Here is a 19,239-nt window from a genome sequence, read left to right as displayed (position 1 = left end):
TTGGGTCTCTCTCATGGTGGTCTATCCCCTCCTCTCCATTTAGGTGGTGTGGTCTCCATCTTCCCACCCCAAGACCCTGTGGCCTCTTGATAGTACCCCCACCCTCACATTCCAATGGCCTTGGGGGCAGCAGCCAGACCAGAAAGTCCAGTTCCTGCCCATTATCACTGCCTGCATCTGCACTGCAACCTAACACCAGCATTCCAGAGAGCAGCCCAGGGCTGCCCCCACCACCCACTGTGGTCAGTGTCAGTGTCAGTGTCCGTGTCCAGGCTCAGAGACAGGCCCCAACCAGGGCCAGGGTTCTCAGATTCCTCTCAGGAAAGGTCTGCCCCCAGAGAGCCCCTGACTTGCTGGGGGGCTATGAACCCCATCCTTTGTTGTCCTCTTTGAACCTTATCTTCCCAGTCTCTCTCCTTAGTCTCTGCAGAGGCCTGAGCTCACCTACTTCTGCTTCTGAAACAGAAATCCCACTCTAGACACAGCAGAAGATGGTAAACACAGGAACTCTCACAACTGAAGAAAGAGACAGGCCGGGCACAGTGGTTCACACCTGTAATCCCAGCACTTTGGGAGGCCAAGGTGGGAGGATGGCTTGAGGGCAGGAATTTGGACCAGCCTTGGCAACATAGTGAGACCCCCATCTCTACAAAAAAATTTAAAAATTTGGCCGGGTGCGGTGGCTCATGCCTGTAATCCCAGCACTTTGGGAGGCCGAGGCAGGTGGACTACTTGAGGTCAGGAGTTCGAGACCAGCCTGACCAACATGGTGAAACCCTGTATCCACTAAAAATACAAAAATTGGCTGGGCATGGTGGCAGGCACCTGTAGCCCCAGCTACTCGGGAGGCTGAGGCAGGAGATTCATTTGAACCCAGGAGGTGGAGGTTGCAGTGAGCCGAGATCACCCCACTGCGCTCTAGCCTGGGAGACAGAGTGAGACTTTGTCTCAAAAAAAAAAAAAGAAAAGAAAAAGGAAAACTATGGCCCAGACTCCTGGAGGGGCTACGGCCACACCCAAACACCCCAAATGTAAGCCCCCCCAGGCCCCCTGCCGCTCTCCACCCAGTGCCCCAGGGCTTGCCCCACTCTTCTCTCACTTCAGCTTGGTTGGGTAAGGGTCAGTCCCTTGCAGGACCTAATAAAATTATCTATCACCTCCTCTTCCCCTAGGCTGGGTCTGTCCGCTTCAGCTTTCTAGCCTGGCTACTGCTCAAGGGAAGAGGGATTCCACAGGAAAGCCCTTTGAGGAGAGATGGACCCCAACCCTAGGCCCCTTGACATCCTTCAGGCACACACCTGTATGCTCAGACCCACCTGGCAACACACACACACACACTCACTCACTACTGGTCTCTACATTCCTTGTTTGCAACCAGGCTACGGCCAGAGAAAATAAAGGTGTCATAGGTTAGTTACACAGGCAGACATTTTTGGTGGAATCACTCAGTCCAGTTTAAACAAAGACAGCAGTGAGCTGTTTGGTTTTTCATCCCGGGTACTCTTCTGTTGCATTCTACATTTATTGAAAGCTATGGAGAACAGCCTTCAAGCTACTGTGGAAAACTCTCTCTCTTTCTCACACACACACACCACACACACACACACACACACCAGCCCCAGCCTGCAGGCACTCTGGAGAGAAGAGGGGAGAGGGAAAGGCAATACAAGAAGGCCAGGAGTGAAAAAGTCCTTTCTCCCTGGGGGTGGGGAGGGGACAGAGGGTTAAGGGGGGCTGGGGGCCTGTTTCATTTGCAGGCTGCAAATGCCTCTCCTATTCACCGGCCCACATTCCCAGCCAAGGCGCCTGGCCGCTGACAATGCCAGGAACAGGAACAGAGAAGATTTGCACATTGTGCTTAAGGGGCCAGCTGGCTGCCTGTGACAGTGGAGCCAAGGTGTGGGAACCAGAAGCGTTCGACTTCCACACTCAAGTCCTGCGGGTGGGGGTGAGGGGAGGCCCTGCACACAGAGTAAGGGGGCCCTCCCCCTACAGTTGGGGGCCAATGAGCCTGGGGACATAGGCCTTGTCTAGCTAGAGAGTAAAGCCCAAGGCAGGAGACCCAAGACCTCGGCATGGAGGGGGTACCAGGCAATTTAGTCTCTGATTCACACCCCATCTGGTGAGGAAGAGAGAATCTCAGTTCCTCTAGACATAAACACGCGGCAGCAGCACCCCAGGATCCTGCCCCACGTGCATTATATTCCCCTGCCCATCCTCCCCGTTCACAAGCTTCTGTTCCTTTGAGCTGTGCTATCAATTACAAGGGGGGTGGGGTGAGGAGCAAAAGAGAAGCAGAGAGAGAAACAGAGGAGAGACAGAGAGACAGCTTTGTCCCAGAAGGCCACATGTTCATTTAGTTTTTACCAGGCTCCACAGGCAGGGGACATGAGAAATACAAAAGAAAGAAGCCCTTTAGGAGCTTAAAATCTAGTTGAGGAGACAGATGGAGTATCCAGCCACAAAACAGTTACTTAACAATGCAAGCAGCCATCACCGAGAGGGTTTAGCCTGAATGCCACAGACCACAAATGCTCCCTGCCTTAGGAAGGGGAGGAAGATATGACTGTAAGCAGGATGGTCTTTGGGGAGGGATCAGGTGTGGGAAGAACCAGGCAGAAATAGACTTGGAGGAGGCCCAGGGGAGGCAGGCACATCTTGAAGACGGACGGAAGGAAGCCTTCATACCCCAGAGCAGAGGTGGGCCTCAGTCCAACCCCCCCACCTTATAATGAGAAAAGCAAGGCCCAGAGAGGGTGGGCAACTTGTCCACAGCCACACAGGACCCCTGGTGTCCAGACAAGGGCTTTCCTACCACACAACTTCTCAGCGGTGTCAGAAAGGGTCAGTTTGTGCAGTGCTGACTGGCAGATTAAAGTGTCTGAACCCCATCCATTTGCACCTACCTCTGAGCTGTGGCTGGGCACAGGTGAGGCCCTGGCATGAGGGCAGGCCTAGGTATGGGCACTCACTCATTGCTGGGGACAGCAGCTTCCTGTCCTAATGGATAGGCAGATGTGTGTGTTTGAGGAGCTTTGGGGGAGACTTCCTCAGGCCTCCCTCAGTTGAGCGGCCCTTCAAGAAGGAGAGAAGAACTTGCATTCCACGCACCAGGCCTGAGCAACTAACCTCAAGGTGATAGAGGCCTCCAGGGTTACCAGCCACTGTGCCAGGAACTACCTCCCTCCATGACCCACCTCCCTACACAGGGCACCCTAAATACCAGGCTGTACTCCCCAGCAGCTCCTGCCCGCAGTTCTCCTAACCCCCACTCCAACCTGGTTCCACAGACCTCCACCCAGACCCTGCCCCCAGAGCCACACACCATGAGCCTTTTTGCTGAAAAGGGACTCTAGAATAGCTGGTGAAACTGCCTTCCCTCTGACAAGTTAGAATGATTCAGACTTCAGAAGTAGGAACCGAGGGCCTGAGAGGCTAGGTGACTTGTTGAGGCGGAGAGAGCAGGGGACTAGAATTGGACTTTCTCTCCTCTCCCTACGTCCCACTGCCTCTTTCTAGGAGTCTGGAGTCACCAGGCACCTTTCCGGGAATCATACCACAACTACAGGAGCTCACAACTTAACATGTTTTCACCTCTGTTAGCTCCTCAAAATGATAATAGTTAATATTATTAGTACCTGGCTGGACACGATGGCTCACACCTGTAATCCCAGCACTTTGGGAGGAGGTGTGTGGATCACTTGAGGTCAGGAGTTAGAGACCAGCCTGGCCAACATGATGAAACCCTGTCTCTACTAAAAATACAAAAATTAGCTGGGCGTGGTGGCAGGAACCTGTAATCCCAGCTACTCAGGAGGTTGAAGAAGGAGAATTGCTTGAACCCGGGAGGCAGATGTTGCAGTGAGCTGAGATTGCACCACTGCACTGGGTGATAGAGCGAGACTTGGTCTCAAAATATATGTATGTGTGTGTATATATATATATATATATATATATATATATAATTAGTACCTTACTAATAGTTAAGGAATGCTGCCTTTGTGCCCTGTGCTAAGCTGTTCCTGCACATTATCATAGGTAATCTTCACAACATTTCTCCTTGGTATTTTTTATTATTTTATATTATCCCCCTCCCATGTTATTTATTTATTTATTTAGTAGAGACAGGGTCTTGCTCTGTTGCCCAGGTTGGTCTCAAACTCCTGACTTTAAGCGATCCTCCTGCCTCAGCCTCTCAAAGTGCTGGGATTTACAGGCATGAGCCACCACATTCCCCCACTTTAAAGATGAGGAAGCCAAGGCTCAGAGAGGTGAAGTGACTTGGCCAAGATCTCACAGCTAGCAGGTGGTGGGGCCAAGGCCCAAGCCCACCAAGCCCAGGTCTGTTTGCCACCACAACCCACACTTAAACCACTGTTGGGCCTGCCCAGGCAAGATGGCCCCAGGCTGGGAGTGAGGGCAATCCTGACTCTTGGAGAACCCAGCCAGGATTGAGACACCTGGGACCTCATCCTAAATTAGTGGGCAATACTGAGCACCAACAATAATACTTACCATTTCCTACATGCCAAGCCCTGTGCCAGGTACTTTAGACCCATCACCTCATTTACTCCTCCAATAGCCCTGAAAGACGGATGCAATGGTGCACATTTTTTCAGATGAGGGTACAGAGTCTCAAGAGGGCTAAGTAACTCCTGCCAAGGGCACTGATCATTGAGTGGCAGAGCTAGGGTTCAGACCCATGGAAGTCTGGCCCTGAAGCCCTTGTTCCAAAGGCTTCACTATGCTGCCTGAAGATCCCCACAGTGGAGGTTATGACGTGGGAGTGGTCTCTGCTAGCCCCTTGCTACTCAGAGTACAGCCTGTGGACCAGCGGTATTGGCATTACCTGGGCTCTTGCCAGTCCTTGGCCTAGACTTATGAATTCAAAATCTCAATGTTATCAAGATTCCCAGGTGATTCACAGGCTCAGTAAGGTTTGGGAAGTCCTGCACTAGATCATAGAGCTGATCACCCCAGTTCCCCAAGAGGCCTGAGATCAAGAATTAAGGCTAGGAAAGAGGGGCAGGGATTGAGGGTGGCAGGGACTCGGGGTGGGTCCCCCATCCTCCTCCTTGTAGCTAGTCCATCCCTTTTTGGAGTCATTCAGGCACACAGGCCTCAGGTATGAATCAATGCACACATTCCCCCGGGTCAGCCCCTTTAGAGGGATAGTGGAGGCCAGGCCAGCTTCAGCCCACACCCTGAGGCTTGAGAGAACCCTCAGTCCTCCCGGGAAGGGGTTAAAACAAAACAAGATGCACTCTGGCTCCAATAATTCCACTCCCTGATAGATTTCCCTGGAGAACTCCCTAAATGAATCCCAGCGAGGGAGAAAGCAGGGGCCGGGAGCAGAGTCAGGCAGTTTGCTTTTGCTAGAGATTAACCTCCATGGGTAGCCAAGATTACATTTAAAGGCCATGTCAGTGAAACCGCCTTTCAATGAGGAGTGCGGTGCCAGCTCCCGTTACTGAGTGCCTCCTGCGTGCCAGGCAAAGTGTGGGGTGTGCTGGTCCTCACAGCCGCCCTACCAGGCAGGATCACATGCACATTTCACAGGCAAGGAAACTGGGATGAGGGAGCATTAACTTGTCCAGGGTCTCATCCTTAACAAGTCTCAATTTTCAGCCCCCAAACTACAAGCACGTGGAGCTGCAATGCAGAGTCTAGGGCTCCCGAGCATGAATACTCTTAGGAGCCTGAGCTGTTCCATTCTAAAGGGGAAACACTTGAAACTGAAGCCCCAAGGAATCAGCCTGTAGTGTAGCCACCTTGGTCAGGCTGTCTTTTGAGGACAGCATCTGAACCCCCTGGGATGGAAGGGTATGCATTTTTAACCATCCGCCTCTGGCCCAGAGCTCAGATGCCCAGCAGACCCACCGACATAGACCTGAACACCCATCTGCCTCCCTGGATTAGTCTGCTGGGTGAACTGCGAGTCTTCGAGGGGTGCTTAGCATGCCCCCCCTCCCCACGGGCCCCTGAGGAGCAGGCAGGAGAAGCAGGGGCCTCCAGAGGGCTCCTCACACCTTTTCAGAAAGGCACCCTCCTGTGTCACACAACATCTGCAGTGCCAGCAGGCACACGGGCAGGGAGTTATTACGAAGGAGGAAACCCAGGCAGCTAATCAGCTTTGGAGGTTTCTAGGGACATCAGCCTGTGACGTGAGAAAAGGGGATCCAGCCGCACCGTTGCTTGGCATCTGAGCATTCTCCCATGGGACCACAGCCTTGCAGGGGAGAGAGGGCCATGTCAGACTGCCAGAGCTTAGAGGCAAACCCCCCAGCTGTCTCCAGGACCCCAGAGGATTAACCAAGCTGACCCCACCCACAGCTTAATTTCTTGTACTATATTGTTAGGAGTTTAAGGAAACCAAACATCTTGAAGGTATTACCATTTATAAAAAAGCACATTTACAATTAGCTATATATATATAAGCCCCTGGGGATTTATCTCCCAGGATTCTAGGCTGGTGATGCAAAGGCCTCAGCAGGGGCCATCTATATCTCAGCACTGACACAGGCCAGGGAGGGTATGGGGAGCATCTCCCTGAGGAGTCTCATCTCTCTGATCTGCAAATCTTACCGGGGTCCCCACCCTCTGTCCACGCTTCCCTTCCTCACACCCAGCCATCTGCTCAGAGGCTGCATCAGCCTTCCCCTGCACTGCCAGGAGGGCTGCGAGATGAGGGTGGCTGAGCCAGAAGTGATTTGGTCTCAAAGTCCAGGGCTGCCTCCCAGCGAACTCCATATGGGGGCCTGGATCAGCCTTCCTCAGAACAAAGGGGCATCTTAAACCCAGCGAGAGGGCTCCTGCCTCAAACTGATTCATCACTCACCAGCCGTTCAGAGCAACTGTGCAAATGCCCTCAGAGCCAGGAAGAAACTTGTCAGCGATCAGACAGGAAAGAGGCGGCGTGCCACAGGAGCTAAGTGGGAGGGTGTGGGTTCAGGCTGCCCAGATGACAGTCCTGGCTCTTCTGCTACCAGAATGCCATTGAGTCCCCCTAAGGCTCAGTTTTCTCTTCTGTAAAAGGGGGATGATAATGACCTATCTTCCATTCTCCGAGGGCTGTTGTGATGACAAAATGAAGTAATTCAAGTAAAGCACTTGGGCAGGGTGCCCAGCATGCAGCAAGTACTTAAAAACTGTTAGCTAGACCTGGGTGCAGGAGCTCACGCCTGTAATCCCAGCACTTTGGGAGGCTGAGGTGGGAGGATCACTTGAGGCCAAGAGTTCAAGACCAGCCCAGCAAACATGGTGAAACCCCATCTTTACCAAACAATTCAAAAATTAGCCGGGCGTAATTGTGCGCGCCTGTAATCCCAGCTACTGGGGAAGCTGAGGCACAAGAATCGCTTGAACCCAGGAGACAGAGGTTGCAGTCAGTCGAGATCGTGCCACTGCACTCCAGCCTGGGTGATAGAACAAGACTCTGTCTCAAAAAACAAAAAACAAAAAACAAAAAAAAAAGAAAAAAGAAAAAAAAATGTTAGCTAGAATTGTTACCAACAATAGTCAAAGCAGCCTCTTTAAAGGGACACCCCCTTCCAGAGGTCCAGAGATATGAGATGGAGAACATTTTCCACTTGCCAAAACTTCTGCTCTTGGCCGGGCGCGGTGGCTCACGCTTATAATCCCAGCACTTTGGGAGGCCGAGGCGGGCGGATCACAAGGTCAGGAGATCGAGACCACGGTGAAACCCCGTCTCTACTAAAAATATAAAAAAATTAGCCGGGCGTGGTGGCGGGCGCCTGTAGTCCCAGCCGCTCGGAGAGGCTGAGGCAGGAGAATGGCGTGAACCCAGGAGGCGGAGCTTGCAGTGAGCCGAGATTGCGCCACTGCACCCCAGCCTGGGTGACAGAGCGAGACTCCGTCTCAAAAAAAAAAAAAACTTCTGCTCTTTTTTAACCACGACCCCACTGCCCACAGCTCGCTACCTCCCTGGGACACATGGAGAATTTTGGTTTATGCAACACACTCCCAGTGTGCACAGATTCAACAATAACATAATTTTTGCAGGACAGAGCAGTTAAACCACAGTCATCATTTCATCACCACAATTGACAATCAAGCAGCACAAGCAAAGCACAATTCTAGAGCTGAAACATCTTGCCTTGCCTTTTCTCTCCCATTCAAAAACACACATTAGCATGAAGGTGAGTAGGAGTGATGTCATCATTGAGATAATTCTGAAATTATCCTACCATATTTTTTTAATGCAAACTATTAACAAGCTCCAGAATTTCATTACTGGTATACAGAGGTCTTATCCTACCCAAAGGTTTACATTAGTTTAAGCACATAATTAAAAATTGCATGTAGCCAAAATTACCCTTCAAGAATTTCTTTAATCACCCTTAAAGTATGGGAATGATTTATCTTTATACACAAGAATCAAACTCAGAGAACCGGGATGCTCAAAGTATGACAGGCATATGGAAACTAAGACATGCTGACCCAAGAACTGGGTAAAGCTTTCTCCCCGACTCCCCTATGGGTGTTTGGCTACATTCTTGTCAATTCACATTCCAGTCAGTTAAACAAGCATATGATATAATTCCACCGCCACGAATCACTGCCAGGCACCTCAAAACCGACCCATGCTGAGAAATCAGTCCTCCAGAAGGCTGCATAAGATGGGACTGCTTCCTCTGCCCTTGTGCCCTAGGCTGACCCTGGATCACCAGCTGGCTTACACAAAGGGAAAACAAGGGATATCCACTTACTTGCAGCTTGGATGCGAGCCTTCCGGCTGACCACCAGCCCAAAGCGGTTCTGGGCCACACACTCATAGTCACCTTCATCCGAAGGGCTGCCTCCCCGCTCCAGCCTGAAGTGACGGATCATCAAGGACCCATTGGCCAGCAAGGTGGAGTGGATACTCTCTGGCAGCTCTACCCCATTCTTCCTCCAGGTGATTCGCACTGGAGGGGTCCCCTCCACCCCGCAGTCCAGCACTATAGGCTGCCCGGGGACGGCAACATCATCACTTGGCTCCACAGCAAATGCCAGTTCGGCAGAGTGGCCAAGACCTGCATTGGGGAAGGGGAGATGGAAGGAAATAGGGGTGTTAGTGTGAAATGAACATCCAGGAAGAACTCCACCCACATGGTTCCAAGTTCCTTGGGTCTATGCACCCCATCCCCATGTTTCTGTAATGTTAACAGGAATTCCTATTATATATAGAACTTTATGCATTACAAAGTGCCATCCAAGGCGGTACTTTACTTAATCATCAGACCATCTCAGAGATGGATATTCTTTGTACTATTTCCTCTTTCACAGGTAAGAAAGCTGAAGCCCAGAGATGTCAAGTGACTTGCCCAGGGTCTCACAGTCAGTAGTTGCAAAACTGAGACCCAAAAGCAAGACTGACTCCAATACAGCTGCTGCTACTTCGATGGTCACCCCGGATAAGCACTGAAGCCTCACAGACCTTCAGGGTGTGACCTTAGGTAAAGTATTCAACATGTCCTGGCTCCCCATTTCTCATCTGTTTAGATCGAAGAAGAACAATGGAGCTTGGGTCATAGGGTTGTACGACATGATTAACAGACTCAAAGGCACTATGAAAAATTTAAAGTTCTAAAGAAATACAGAGGGAGATAGTAATAAATCATGCTTCTTTTTGCTGGCCAAAACCCATCAGAGGCCTGGTCCAATGCCTGGCAGGGAGCAGGGTGTGTGGTCCCAGTACCCGGGGTACAGACTAGGTTGTGGCCCCATTGCCCCTCTCCTCTGGCACTCTGGGTGTTGGTCGTTTTGCCTTTGTCATAGGGAGAGATGAAGAGTAGCAAACACCAACTATGGTTTCCCAAAACCAAGGAAGAGGGTGCTCCTAGAACCTTTACTTCCAGCCAACCTCTCTGCTCCTGCAGAAGAGAAATGAGCAGGGAAAGAAGGAGGCCAAAGAATAGATGGGGTTAAGGCCGATCAGGGAATCAGAAGCCCGGCTGGAGGGACAAGCACTCCAATGCCAGGCACGATGCCAAGTCACCAACTTCTCCAGCAAGCAACTTACCAGACCAGTTACAACTCCACTCGAGGAGGAATGAACCCACCTGGTCTGAAATGGCAGTCACAGACCCCCTCCTCACATTTCCAGATAACTAGCGATCCTGGAGCTGGCCCCTCCCCAGCAGACTACGGCCCTCTGGCTGGGGGAGATGGGGAAGTGGGTGGGGAGAAAGGAGGGGCGTTGGGGTTATAGGCATTCCCCGCCCAGCGCCCCCCGCACCCTCCTCCCCCCGTCCCCGGCCCAGGAAGATGTAATGTTTTAAGACTTTTTAGGATCGCACTTATTCAAACCCCTGCGCATCCTCCCCATGTCGTGAGTTCACCCGTCTTAGCCCCGAATCCAACCCCGGTATAGCTGTCGGGGAATAAAGTTTTTCCTTGATGCGGACGCTAGCTTCTACTTCTTGGGAGAGGAGTGGAGAGAGAATAGCCCAGATGAGTGTCTGTGGGGAACTTGAGGTGGGAGGGTTAAGGGACTAGATTTACACTCCCCTCCCGGGAGATGGGACCATTGCAGCCACTAAAGGGAACAGGGTGGTGGTGACCAAGCTCCAGGCAGCAGAGCCGAGCTCCAGGCAGCAGAACCAGCGGACCGCGAGAGCCAGGGGCAAGGTCTCCGCGTGTGCACACTTCGGGGAAGGGCAGGGGCACGTGAGCATCCCGGCGGCTCGCTCGCTCTCGCTCTGTGTGGCTTCTTCTCTCCTTCTTGGCTCACAGGCTCTGTCCCGGGTCGCTCCCTAGCCACGCGCCGCCCTCCAGGAATCTCCTTCGTCTTATCCGGTCTCTCCCGCGCACTCCTCAGCCCAGTACCAGCTCCAAATGCAGGACGTGCCATCTCCGCCCAGTGCAGCCGTCAGAGTCCCGGTCTCCGCTCCCCAGGCTGCTGTCCCCTGTCTTGGCTGCCTCGGGCTATGTCCACGGCCGGGCACCGAGCACCCCAGCTCGTCCGCCTCGGTCAGCGCTTAGCCGTGCGGTCTCCCCTGGCTCGTTTCCCTGTCTCCACGCCAGCCCGCCCCGCTTGCTCCCGCTTCGCTGCACTCCTTGCCCCTCAGTCTGGGCTCCGGGTCCAGCCCCACTCTTCCTCCGGGGGGCTCCGTCCTCAACACGCCCCCAGGGCCCCCGACAGTCCGGCCTTGGTGCCCTCTCCCCCGTCCGGATCCGCTGGGTCCCTCCCGCGCGGGGTCCGCCCTCAGGTCCGCGCCTCTCTCCCCGGGTCCGCCCCTCGCGCCCGCTCCCTCCCTGCTCGCCCTTCCACTGGCTCCGTCCGCAACCGCCCGGGTCGGGGCGCTTTCGCTCACCCTCGCTCGGCGCGAGCAGCAGCAGCAACAGCAGCGGCAGCAGGAGCCGGGGCCAGCGCGCGGCGGGCGGGCGGCGCGGAGACGCGGCGCGCTGCACAGCCATGGGGCTCTCGGTCCGCTCGGCTCGGCGACGCGCGGCTCCCGGGCCTCTCGCGGCTCACAGCGTCCCGCGGGGCCGGCGCCGGGGCCGGGGCTGGGGCTCCGGCCGGGGCCGAGCCCAGGCGGTGGGGGACTGGGGCCGCATGCCTCCTCAGGAGCGCGGGGGGCGCAGGGGGAGCGCTGCTTGCGCCATCTTGCACCCACCCGGGCGATCTGTCAGCCTCGCCCGGGGTGCGCGCTCCACACTCGCACCGCTCGCGGCCGCCCCGCCCTCCTCCCCGGCCCGCCGTCCCCCTCCTCTCCGCTCCCGGTCCCCTCCCCCAGCCCCCTCTCCCCGGAGGCCCGGTCTGGGGAACAAAAGAGCCGGCGAGCGCTTTAAGCGGCCGGACATTCCCGGCTGCGCGGCGGACGCGCCCCCTGCGCTTTGAACTGTGGCTGGAGCGGCCGGCGCCGTCCCGGGCTGCAGCCGGGTATCCCCTCCCCGCGCTGGCCAGCCCGGGACCTGGGGGGCTGAGGAAGTGGACACCCAGCGGACTGGGGAGTGGGTCCGGGCTGCGGAAAGACACTCACAGCTGCGGGATTTGCTCTGACCCACTCTTTATGCTGCGCCCTCCTCCAAGTCCATATTTTAGAGATAATTCTCTAAAAAGCTGCCTAAAGTTGTCAAAGATTCAGTTTTCCATGGATTTCTGGTCCTTCCACTCAAAGGATAGATCCTGTAGCTGCAAGATTGGCTTCTCTGGACTGAGGAGTCCTGGCGCTCCGCTGGGGAGGATTGCCTGGAGAGAGCGTACCCAGCAGGACAATGAGAGCTCTAAAGGGGCCTGGCCTCCGACCTGGGTTCTGCCTGCTGCCTAGCCCAGTCACTCTCTCTGAGCTCATCTGAAGGATGAAAATAATCTTATCTCTCCTGTTCATCCCTAGAGACCTTTAAACCGCAAGGGTCCTGACAAATGACCTGGTAACTGGAAAAGCACATAAAAAGTTAAAATTCCCAGTAACGTTTCTGTGCCACAAAGAAGGCCCTCAATCGTTCATGTCAGAGAACATATAAGGAGACAACAGAGGTCCCACGTGAGAATGTTACAGAAGATAAGCATGTCTTTTAGCAGAGACATACCCATACTAGCCCTCAGAGATCTTGAATCTCAGCCACTCGCTATTAAATGGTCTTCTGTTGAGTCCACATGATAGACTAGTCCATCAAAATTATTGAGCAGCTGCTAAGTTCTAGGAGCTAGAGAATTAAAGGTGGCAGGCTAGGCTTGCTGGCTCACACCTGTAATCCCAGCACTTTGGGAGGCCGAGGTGGGCAGATCACTTGAGCCCAGGAGTTCAAGACCAGCCTGGGCAACATGGTGAAAACCTGTCTCTACAAAAAATACAAACATTAGCCAAGCATGGTGGTGCATGCCTGTAGTCCCACTGTATTCCAGCCTGGGCAACACAGACCCTGTCTCAATAAAGAAATAAATAATAAAAGTTGGCCTAATGTAGCTCTTTGCTCCTTTGGCACTGGACTGGGATGGCAGAGGAAGAACTAAGTCTTTCTTTTGATACCAGCTCTGGAACTTTGGGACCATGTACAAAACTAACTTTGGGCCAGGCACGGTGGCTCACGCCTGTAATCCCAGCACTTTGGGAAGCCGAGGCGGGTGGATTACCTGATGTCAGGAGTTCGAGACCAGCCCGACCAATATGGTGAAACACTGTCTCTACTAAAAATACAAAAAAATTAGCCAGGCGTGGTGGCAAGCGCCTGTAATCCCAGCTACTCGGGAGGCTGAGGCAGGAAAATAGCTTGCACCTGGGAGGCGGAGGTTGCAGTGAGCTGAGATTGCACCATTGCACTCCAGCCTGGGCGACAGAGCAAGACTCCGTCTCAAAACAAACAAACAAACAAAAAACTAACTTTGATACAGATAAGTAAGGAAGTACAGGCCTCCAGAAATCAGAGTGCCTGTAGATGGACAGTTTACTAGTGATGGGGTTGGCATAGCTCAGGACTGTTCACTCTGGGGTAGCTACTGGAAGATGAGCCTGAGAAGCAGGACATGAGGCATGTGAGCAGCGGGAAGCAATGGAAAAATTCTAGGTCGAGGACCCCAATGTGCCAAAGCCCTGTTGGATTTCATTGTGAGAAAGGGTGGGAGTGGTGGTCTACTGGCCTTAGGAAAGGGAGGGGAAGGGCCCTCCCTGGGCCTAAAATCCTGGAACTCCCTCCTGCAGGGCTTGAATTCTCAACAACCCCTTCTTGGCTTGTCCTGGACTCTGAAGAGGTCAAATTGGTGTCTTGAATTGCTGTCATTTTAAATTCATTTTGACAAGGGTTTAATTCTTCTTTATCACAACCCTTGGTCTGAGAGTGATATGCAAATAATGGCTATTCTGCCGAGTGCAAAATGTGCAGTATCTCTCTGTCTGATCTGTCAATTAACTCTGGGTCTGGCCCACCACTTTGGGGGTGGTCCTGAGCAAAGCAGCCTCTAGCTCTTGATTCCCTCCAATAGAAAGCATGTTCCGGGCTCTGTAAAGATCTTAGCAGACAGCAGCTGCCAACTGTGATGCCAAGATGTGTGTGGGGTGTGAGTGTGGAGTTTTGTGTGTGAGACTGTGTGCACATTTGCATTAACGGACAGACACAAGGGTGTTTGTGAAGGCAAGTATGCATGTGCGGGTCTCTGAGCTTGTATACACAGTGCATGTGTGTGTGATTGTGTGGCCATGAGTAATTTTGGTGACCAGAGTTATACAGGAGAATAGTTGTGGAGCCCAAATCTCTGGAGTTGTTCCCTCTTTCCTGCACCCAAAAAAGTTCAGAGCAATGTGTGCCCAGATGGAAAGAGATCCCCAGAGAGTCTAAGGAAGTGCCATCAAAGAACGCATCTTTCCTAAGTTTACGTCTTCTTCCTAAGTGCCTGTTGAGGGAGGAAGATGGTTTAGTTCTTTTCCATGAACACCTGCTCTTTACCCTCAAAAAAGAAACCACCATTTTGAGCCAGGTGCAGGGGCTTATGCCTGTAATTCCAGCACTCTGGGAGGCTGAGGTGGGCAGATTACGTCAGGTCAGGAGTTTGAGACCAGCCTGGCTAACATGGTGAAACCCTGTCTCTACTAAAAATACAAAAATTAGCCGGGTGTGGTGGTGCACGCCTGTAATCCCAGCTACTCGGGGGGCTGAGGCAGGAGAATCACTTGAACCTGGGAGGCAGAGGTTGCAGTGAGCCGAGATCACGCCACTGCACTCCAGCCTAGGCGACAAAGTGAGATTAGTCTGAAAAAAACAAACAAACAAGCAAACAAAACACTATTTTGGGCCAAGGGGCAGTGGCTCATGCTTGTAATCCGAGCACTTTTTGAAGCTGGGGCAGGAGGATGGCTTTAGCCCAGGAGTAAGATAACGAGTCTGGGTAAGATAACGAGACCACATCTCTATAAAAAAAATTTTTTTTTTTAATATTAGCCAGGCATGGTGGCATGTGCCTGTAGTCCCAGCTACTAGGGAGGCTACAGTGACAAGACTGCTTGAACCCAGGAGGCTGAGTCTGCAGCGAGCTGTGATTGTGCCACTGTACTCCAGCCTGGGCGACAGAGAGAGATCCTGTCTCAGGAACAACAACAACAACAACATCATTTCCCACCCCAGTAAGAAATAACCTCCCTAGGGCACAAAGGCTGAGGAAAATTCTAGTCATAGTCAATGGTTCCAAAAGAGAATTCCCCATTTCTGGAAAATAGTTTATTAATTCGTTATAAGGACAGATACATGAATCAATGCCTTAGCTTAACACTAAAGAATATCATATTTGTAAGGAGAAAAAAAAACGCTGGAAGGATAATTAAATAGTACAGCATAAACTAAATACAGACAAATAAATGAGCAAGTACTGATTACACTTGTCATGCATCAAGAAAAGGAAGATTTTTAATTGAGACTCAAAAAACTTAAGGCATCAATGGTAGGTGACAAAGGGATTAATACCCTGTAAAAGGCCAGTAGATTCTTTTCTAATAAAAATACTGCTACAAAGACACAAACCTAACACTTCCAAATTACCCAGAGCCCAAATCATATATAATGCTAGTGAGAAATGGCCACTTTCTTATCAACTGTGAGTTATAGGCAGATACCAGATTTATTACTTATTTGCTTTTGAGAAACAATTTTCCACCCCACCTAATGGGTTATAAATTGTCTCATTTGCAGCTATTTAATTTAAACCAGAACCTCAGTGCCTGTTAAACAAGAACATGAAAAATGACTATGTGGTGTAATGCTAAGAGCCTACTGTTAAAACAGCCATTTAATTCAGGGCAGTTTTTTTTTTTCTTCTTTAAAAAAAAAAAAAATCAAACCAGCAAAATAAAATGAGGCTTTTGACCTTCAGAGCAATGATGAAACATACTCAGTGGTGTTAGCCACAGCAGCGCTGAATGCTACGGAAATAGTACAAGTGACAATTCTGTCTTTAACGAGATACAAAACCAACATTAATAATCTTTAGTGTTATCATAGGCTGGCTGAAGGACGGGGAGGAGGTGGAAACGTAGGTGCAGACATCAACAGTGAGTGACACCCGAGTATAATAAACACAGATGCTTTCAGGGTTTGAGGAAGCCGCAACTGTGCTGAGACATTTCACCATTAAAAAAAAAGGAAAAATGGACTGGTTATTTCTAATTTGGCCCAGAAGCCAGAGTTAACTCATGATGTGCCAATCAGACATCACTAGGGAGTAAAGACCCTAACATTCTATGCTCCTATGAGAGGGCTGAGCTGAAAAACCAAATAAATGACATTGTTTTCACTACACAGAAAATAGAAGTCAAGCTTGTCCCTGTGCGGCAGGTGAACAGAAAATGACTTGAGGATTCAATTTAAAGAAAAAACAAACTGAAATGAGCTACCCCTTTTCCTGTGCAAAGACCTCCCTGCCAGCACCCCAGAGGGTGAGATTCCTGTCATCCCCAACCCAGATCAAATCAAGCCTCACAGGGTGGGAAGAGCCTCCCTGAACTCTCACTCCCCTTCTCTTCCTTTAGCTTCTTCTGGAAGAAAGGCCTAAATCATCTCCATCCAGTAAACTTGCCCCCCTGCATAGAAGGGAGGGCACCTTTTTATTCTGAGCCTCTGGATGACAGTCCCCTTCCCTGTCTCGAACATTCCCCTCTATGACTTGGATCCATCCATGGAGAACCCTTGGATCCCAATCCCAAAGGCAAGATGCAGGGAAGCCAGAAGGTCTTCTCCACACCCGCACTGGGCGTGGGTGGGCTGCCTGGGGCAGGGCAAGCAGAAGCACTGAGTGAAGAGGAGGCAGGAGGATGGCAGGCGAGGGCATGGCAGCCGTGGATACAGGAGGGGCACGGGGGCCTTGAAGCAGACATGAGGTAGTCACGTTGTTAGAGAAGGATGCAGAGTTTGAACCCAGGCAGGAGAACCAGATGACACAGCCTGGGAGGGGTGAGAGAGATAGCAGAGGAAGGAAAACAGGAGAGAGGAAAGGAAACAGTATCTGGGAGCAGGAGAAGGGCACTGGTGCTCGGAGAGCGAGGTGACTGGGAGACAGAACACTAGAGCAGCCAGGGGCAAGGAAGGAGGGGAAGAGCGAGAGAAAGCGGATTTTCAAAACCAGGCACTTCCCAAATTATAAAATTAAATGCAGAGTTGCTCGGAGGGGAGCCAGGGCCACCCTCTCTATTTGGGCAATAAGGAGCTGGGAGGTGATGCGGCTAAAATGCTAGGCATTCAGAGCCTGCTTGCACTCAACCCAGCCAGACAGGAAAATGGGCTGGGACTGTCTTTGTCAGACAGGCATTGGAGACACTCTCAGAGTGTGTAATAAAAGGCTGGGTGATGGAGGTGGGGGCCCACAGGGCTGGGGACTGACCACTGTGGGGCACTGTCCTGACCTGGAGGACCAATCAGGCTGTAGTGACCACTGCCTGGGCCACGGTTTCCCAGCTTAACAACCAGTACACATACATGCACTTCACACATGTGCACATCACATGTAACAGTGTCTCGTATGTCTTTCACATGTCACATGTGTATCACAAAGAGTATGGGGGGAGTGAATAATCCATGTCTTCCTCTCCCCACAGCCAAAGCACCTTAGGAAGCTCCAAAGGGCTTGATGATGTATCTACAGGCACACATGTGGACATACACGGCCACAGGTGTCACATCCTATGTGATCCATACCTGCCTGCCCCAAACCACACCCTCTGGGAAGAGCTAGGCAGAGGAGGAGACCGGGGATCTGGGCAGGCCTGGGCTGGCTCCTAGAGGGCAGGGGGCTTTGAGCTGGCAGCTGTCTCCAGGGGTCTCCTCTAGCACCTCGCCTGGCTGGAGGTCTGGGTAGGAGCAGGAAGCACTGGCTGCCTCTGGCAAGCAGGTAAGTCTGTCTGGCCCGGGGGCTGCCAGCTCACACCCTCCCAGCTCCCTGTCCAGCCAGGCTGCCCCCTGCCCTGGATCCCCAACACTCGAGATGAGATCAGGAGCCTCCGGAGGCAGAGGGTCCTCAGGCTGCAGGTCTTGGAGATGGAGGTCAGGGTTCCCGTTAGATGCACTAAAGTCAGAGTGGACAATGACTTCGGCCTCCACCTGGTTCCTGCAGGCTGGGGGTGACTTCTTCCTCCCATTGCCCTGATCAGAGCAGAGAACACAAAGACAAAGTGACCATTACTGAGAGTAATCATCTGAATGACCAGCGTACATGGGGCAGAAAGTCTGACCCTCCATCAGAGTAGGTATCACATGGAGGCCGGTAAAGGATACACAAGAACTATTCGAACCTATACAAAGTCAGGGAATGATGGAATACTTCCCATTTGCCCTCGTCCAGGAGTTTCAGGAGTACCAGACTCAGTCAGGGCCACTGGGGACAGGAGGAAGGGCTGAGCGTACTCAGGCCAGCCACACCCTCAGATCCACGGAACTGCTGTGGCCCACTTAGGTCCGGGTAGAGGAGGGACTGTTTGTAACCCAGGTTGAAACAGGTTCCTGCAAACTGGCCTGCCCTCCACCTACTCAACCTTTGGAGGCTCCAGGGGTCTCCTGGCTAGACTTTTATCCCCGCGGAAGTTACCACCCAGAGGTCTCCAGAGAACTCATTACTTCCTCTTCACAAGCAGAGAGACCCTTTCCTCCTTTCCTGCCCCTTCCTTCCAAGACGCTGACCTTTATGGCGTCGTACACCAGAGCCTGCAGCAACAGCGTCTGCCCAGTTCCAGCAGGGGGCAGCAGGGCCCGGGTCAGAGCCGGCCGGGGACCTGCCTGGGGCAGCTCACAGCCTGCCCAGGAACCAGCCCAGCTCAGCCCGCTTGGTTGGGCCCAGGAGATCTGCACGGGGGAAAGAAGGGGACACTAAGGGGCACCACCAGGATTGGCTGGGAGAGGGAAGCCCAGGGGAGGGAATTGGGATGGGCCGCGGGGGAGCAGGGTCCAGATTGTCACCCGCTGCTCTCTCCCTCTCCAAGGCTCAGGCAAGGAGCATGGAAAGGGCTCAGAGTCAGCGGGGGAATCTGAGGATGAGTCCTCTTGCAGAGGAGCGGAACACCAGACGCTCTGCAAAGCCCGCGGTGTCCGAGCCAGGCGGGGAGAGGGTGAGGGAGGACGGGTCGGAGTCGGGTGGGATGTGCCACCCTTGCCAGCATGAAAGGGACCAGCCCTGCGAAGGCCTCACCTTATCCCGGTCCCAGTCTCACTTGGCCACAGCCAAGCCGACTGGCCTCTTCTCCCCACACAGGGATGTCTGGGTCTCAGAAGTCTCCCCAGCTCCAGGGATGAGGAGGGAGCTGGGTGTTCTGGCTACCCTGG

At 52.6% G+C, this 19,239-nt stretch overlaps 2 protein-coding genes across 2 annotated transcripts in view; both read right to left on the bottom strand.

Annotated features, from left to right (window-relative positions):
- Nucleotides 1-19,239, bottom strand: part of CILP (cartilage intermediate layer protein) — a 195,402-nt gene that overhangs the window by 173,876 nt on the left and 2,287 nt on the right. The gene's annotated exons all lie outside the window — the stretch shown is intronic.
- The window catches only part of IGDCC4 (immunoglobulin superfamily DCC subclass member 4), a 40,607-nt gene continuing 36,682 nt past the window's right edge, over nucleotides 15,315-19,239 (bottom strand). Inside the window, exons 20-21 of the mRNA XM_032174288.2 lie at nucleotides 18,601-18,762; nucleotides 15,315-18,066 (exon numbers count right to left, since the gene is read on the bottom strand). Coding sequence (XP_032030179.1) covers nucleotides 17,656-18,066; nucleotides 18,601-18,762 — 573 coding nt within the window. The 3' untranslated portion in view covers nucleotides 15,315-17,655. The remainder of the gene's footprint in view (nucleotides 18,067-18,600; nucleotides 18,763-19,239) is intronic.

The sequence above is a fragment of the Hylobates moloch genome, unplaced genomic scaffold (genome assembly GCF_009828535.3).
Source record: "Hylobates moloch isolate HMO894 unplaced genomic scaffold, HMol_V3 SCAFFOLD_14, whole genome shotgun sequence".
NCBI lineage: Eukaryota > Metazoa > Chordata > Mammalia > Primates > Hylobatidae > Hylobates > Hylobates moloch.
The sequence above is the reverse complement of the archived record's forward strand: the minus strand, read 5'-3'. Positions and strand labels throughout refer to the sequence as shown.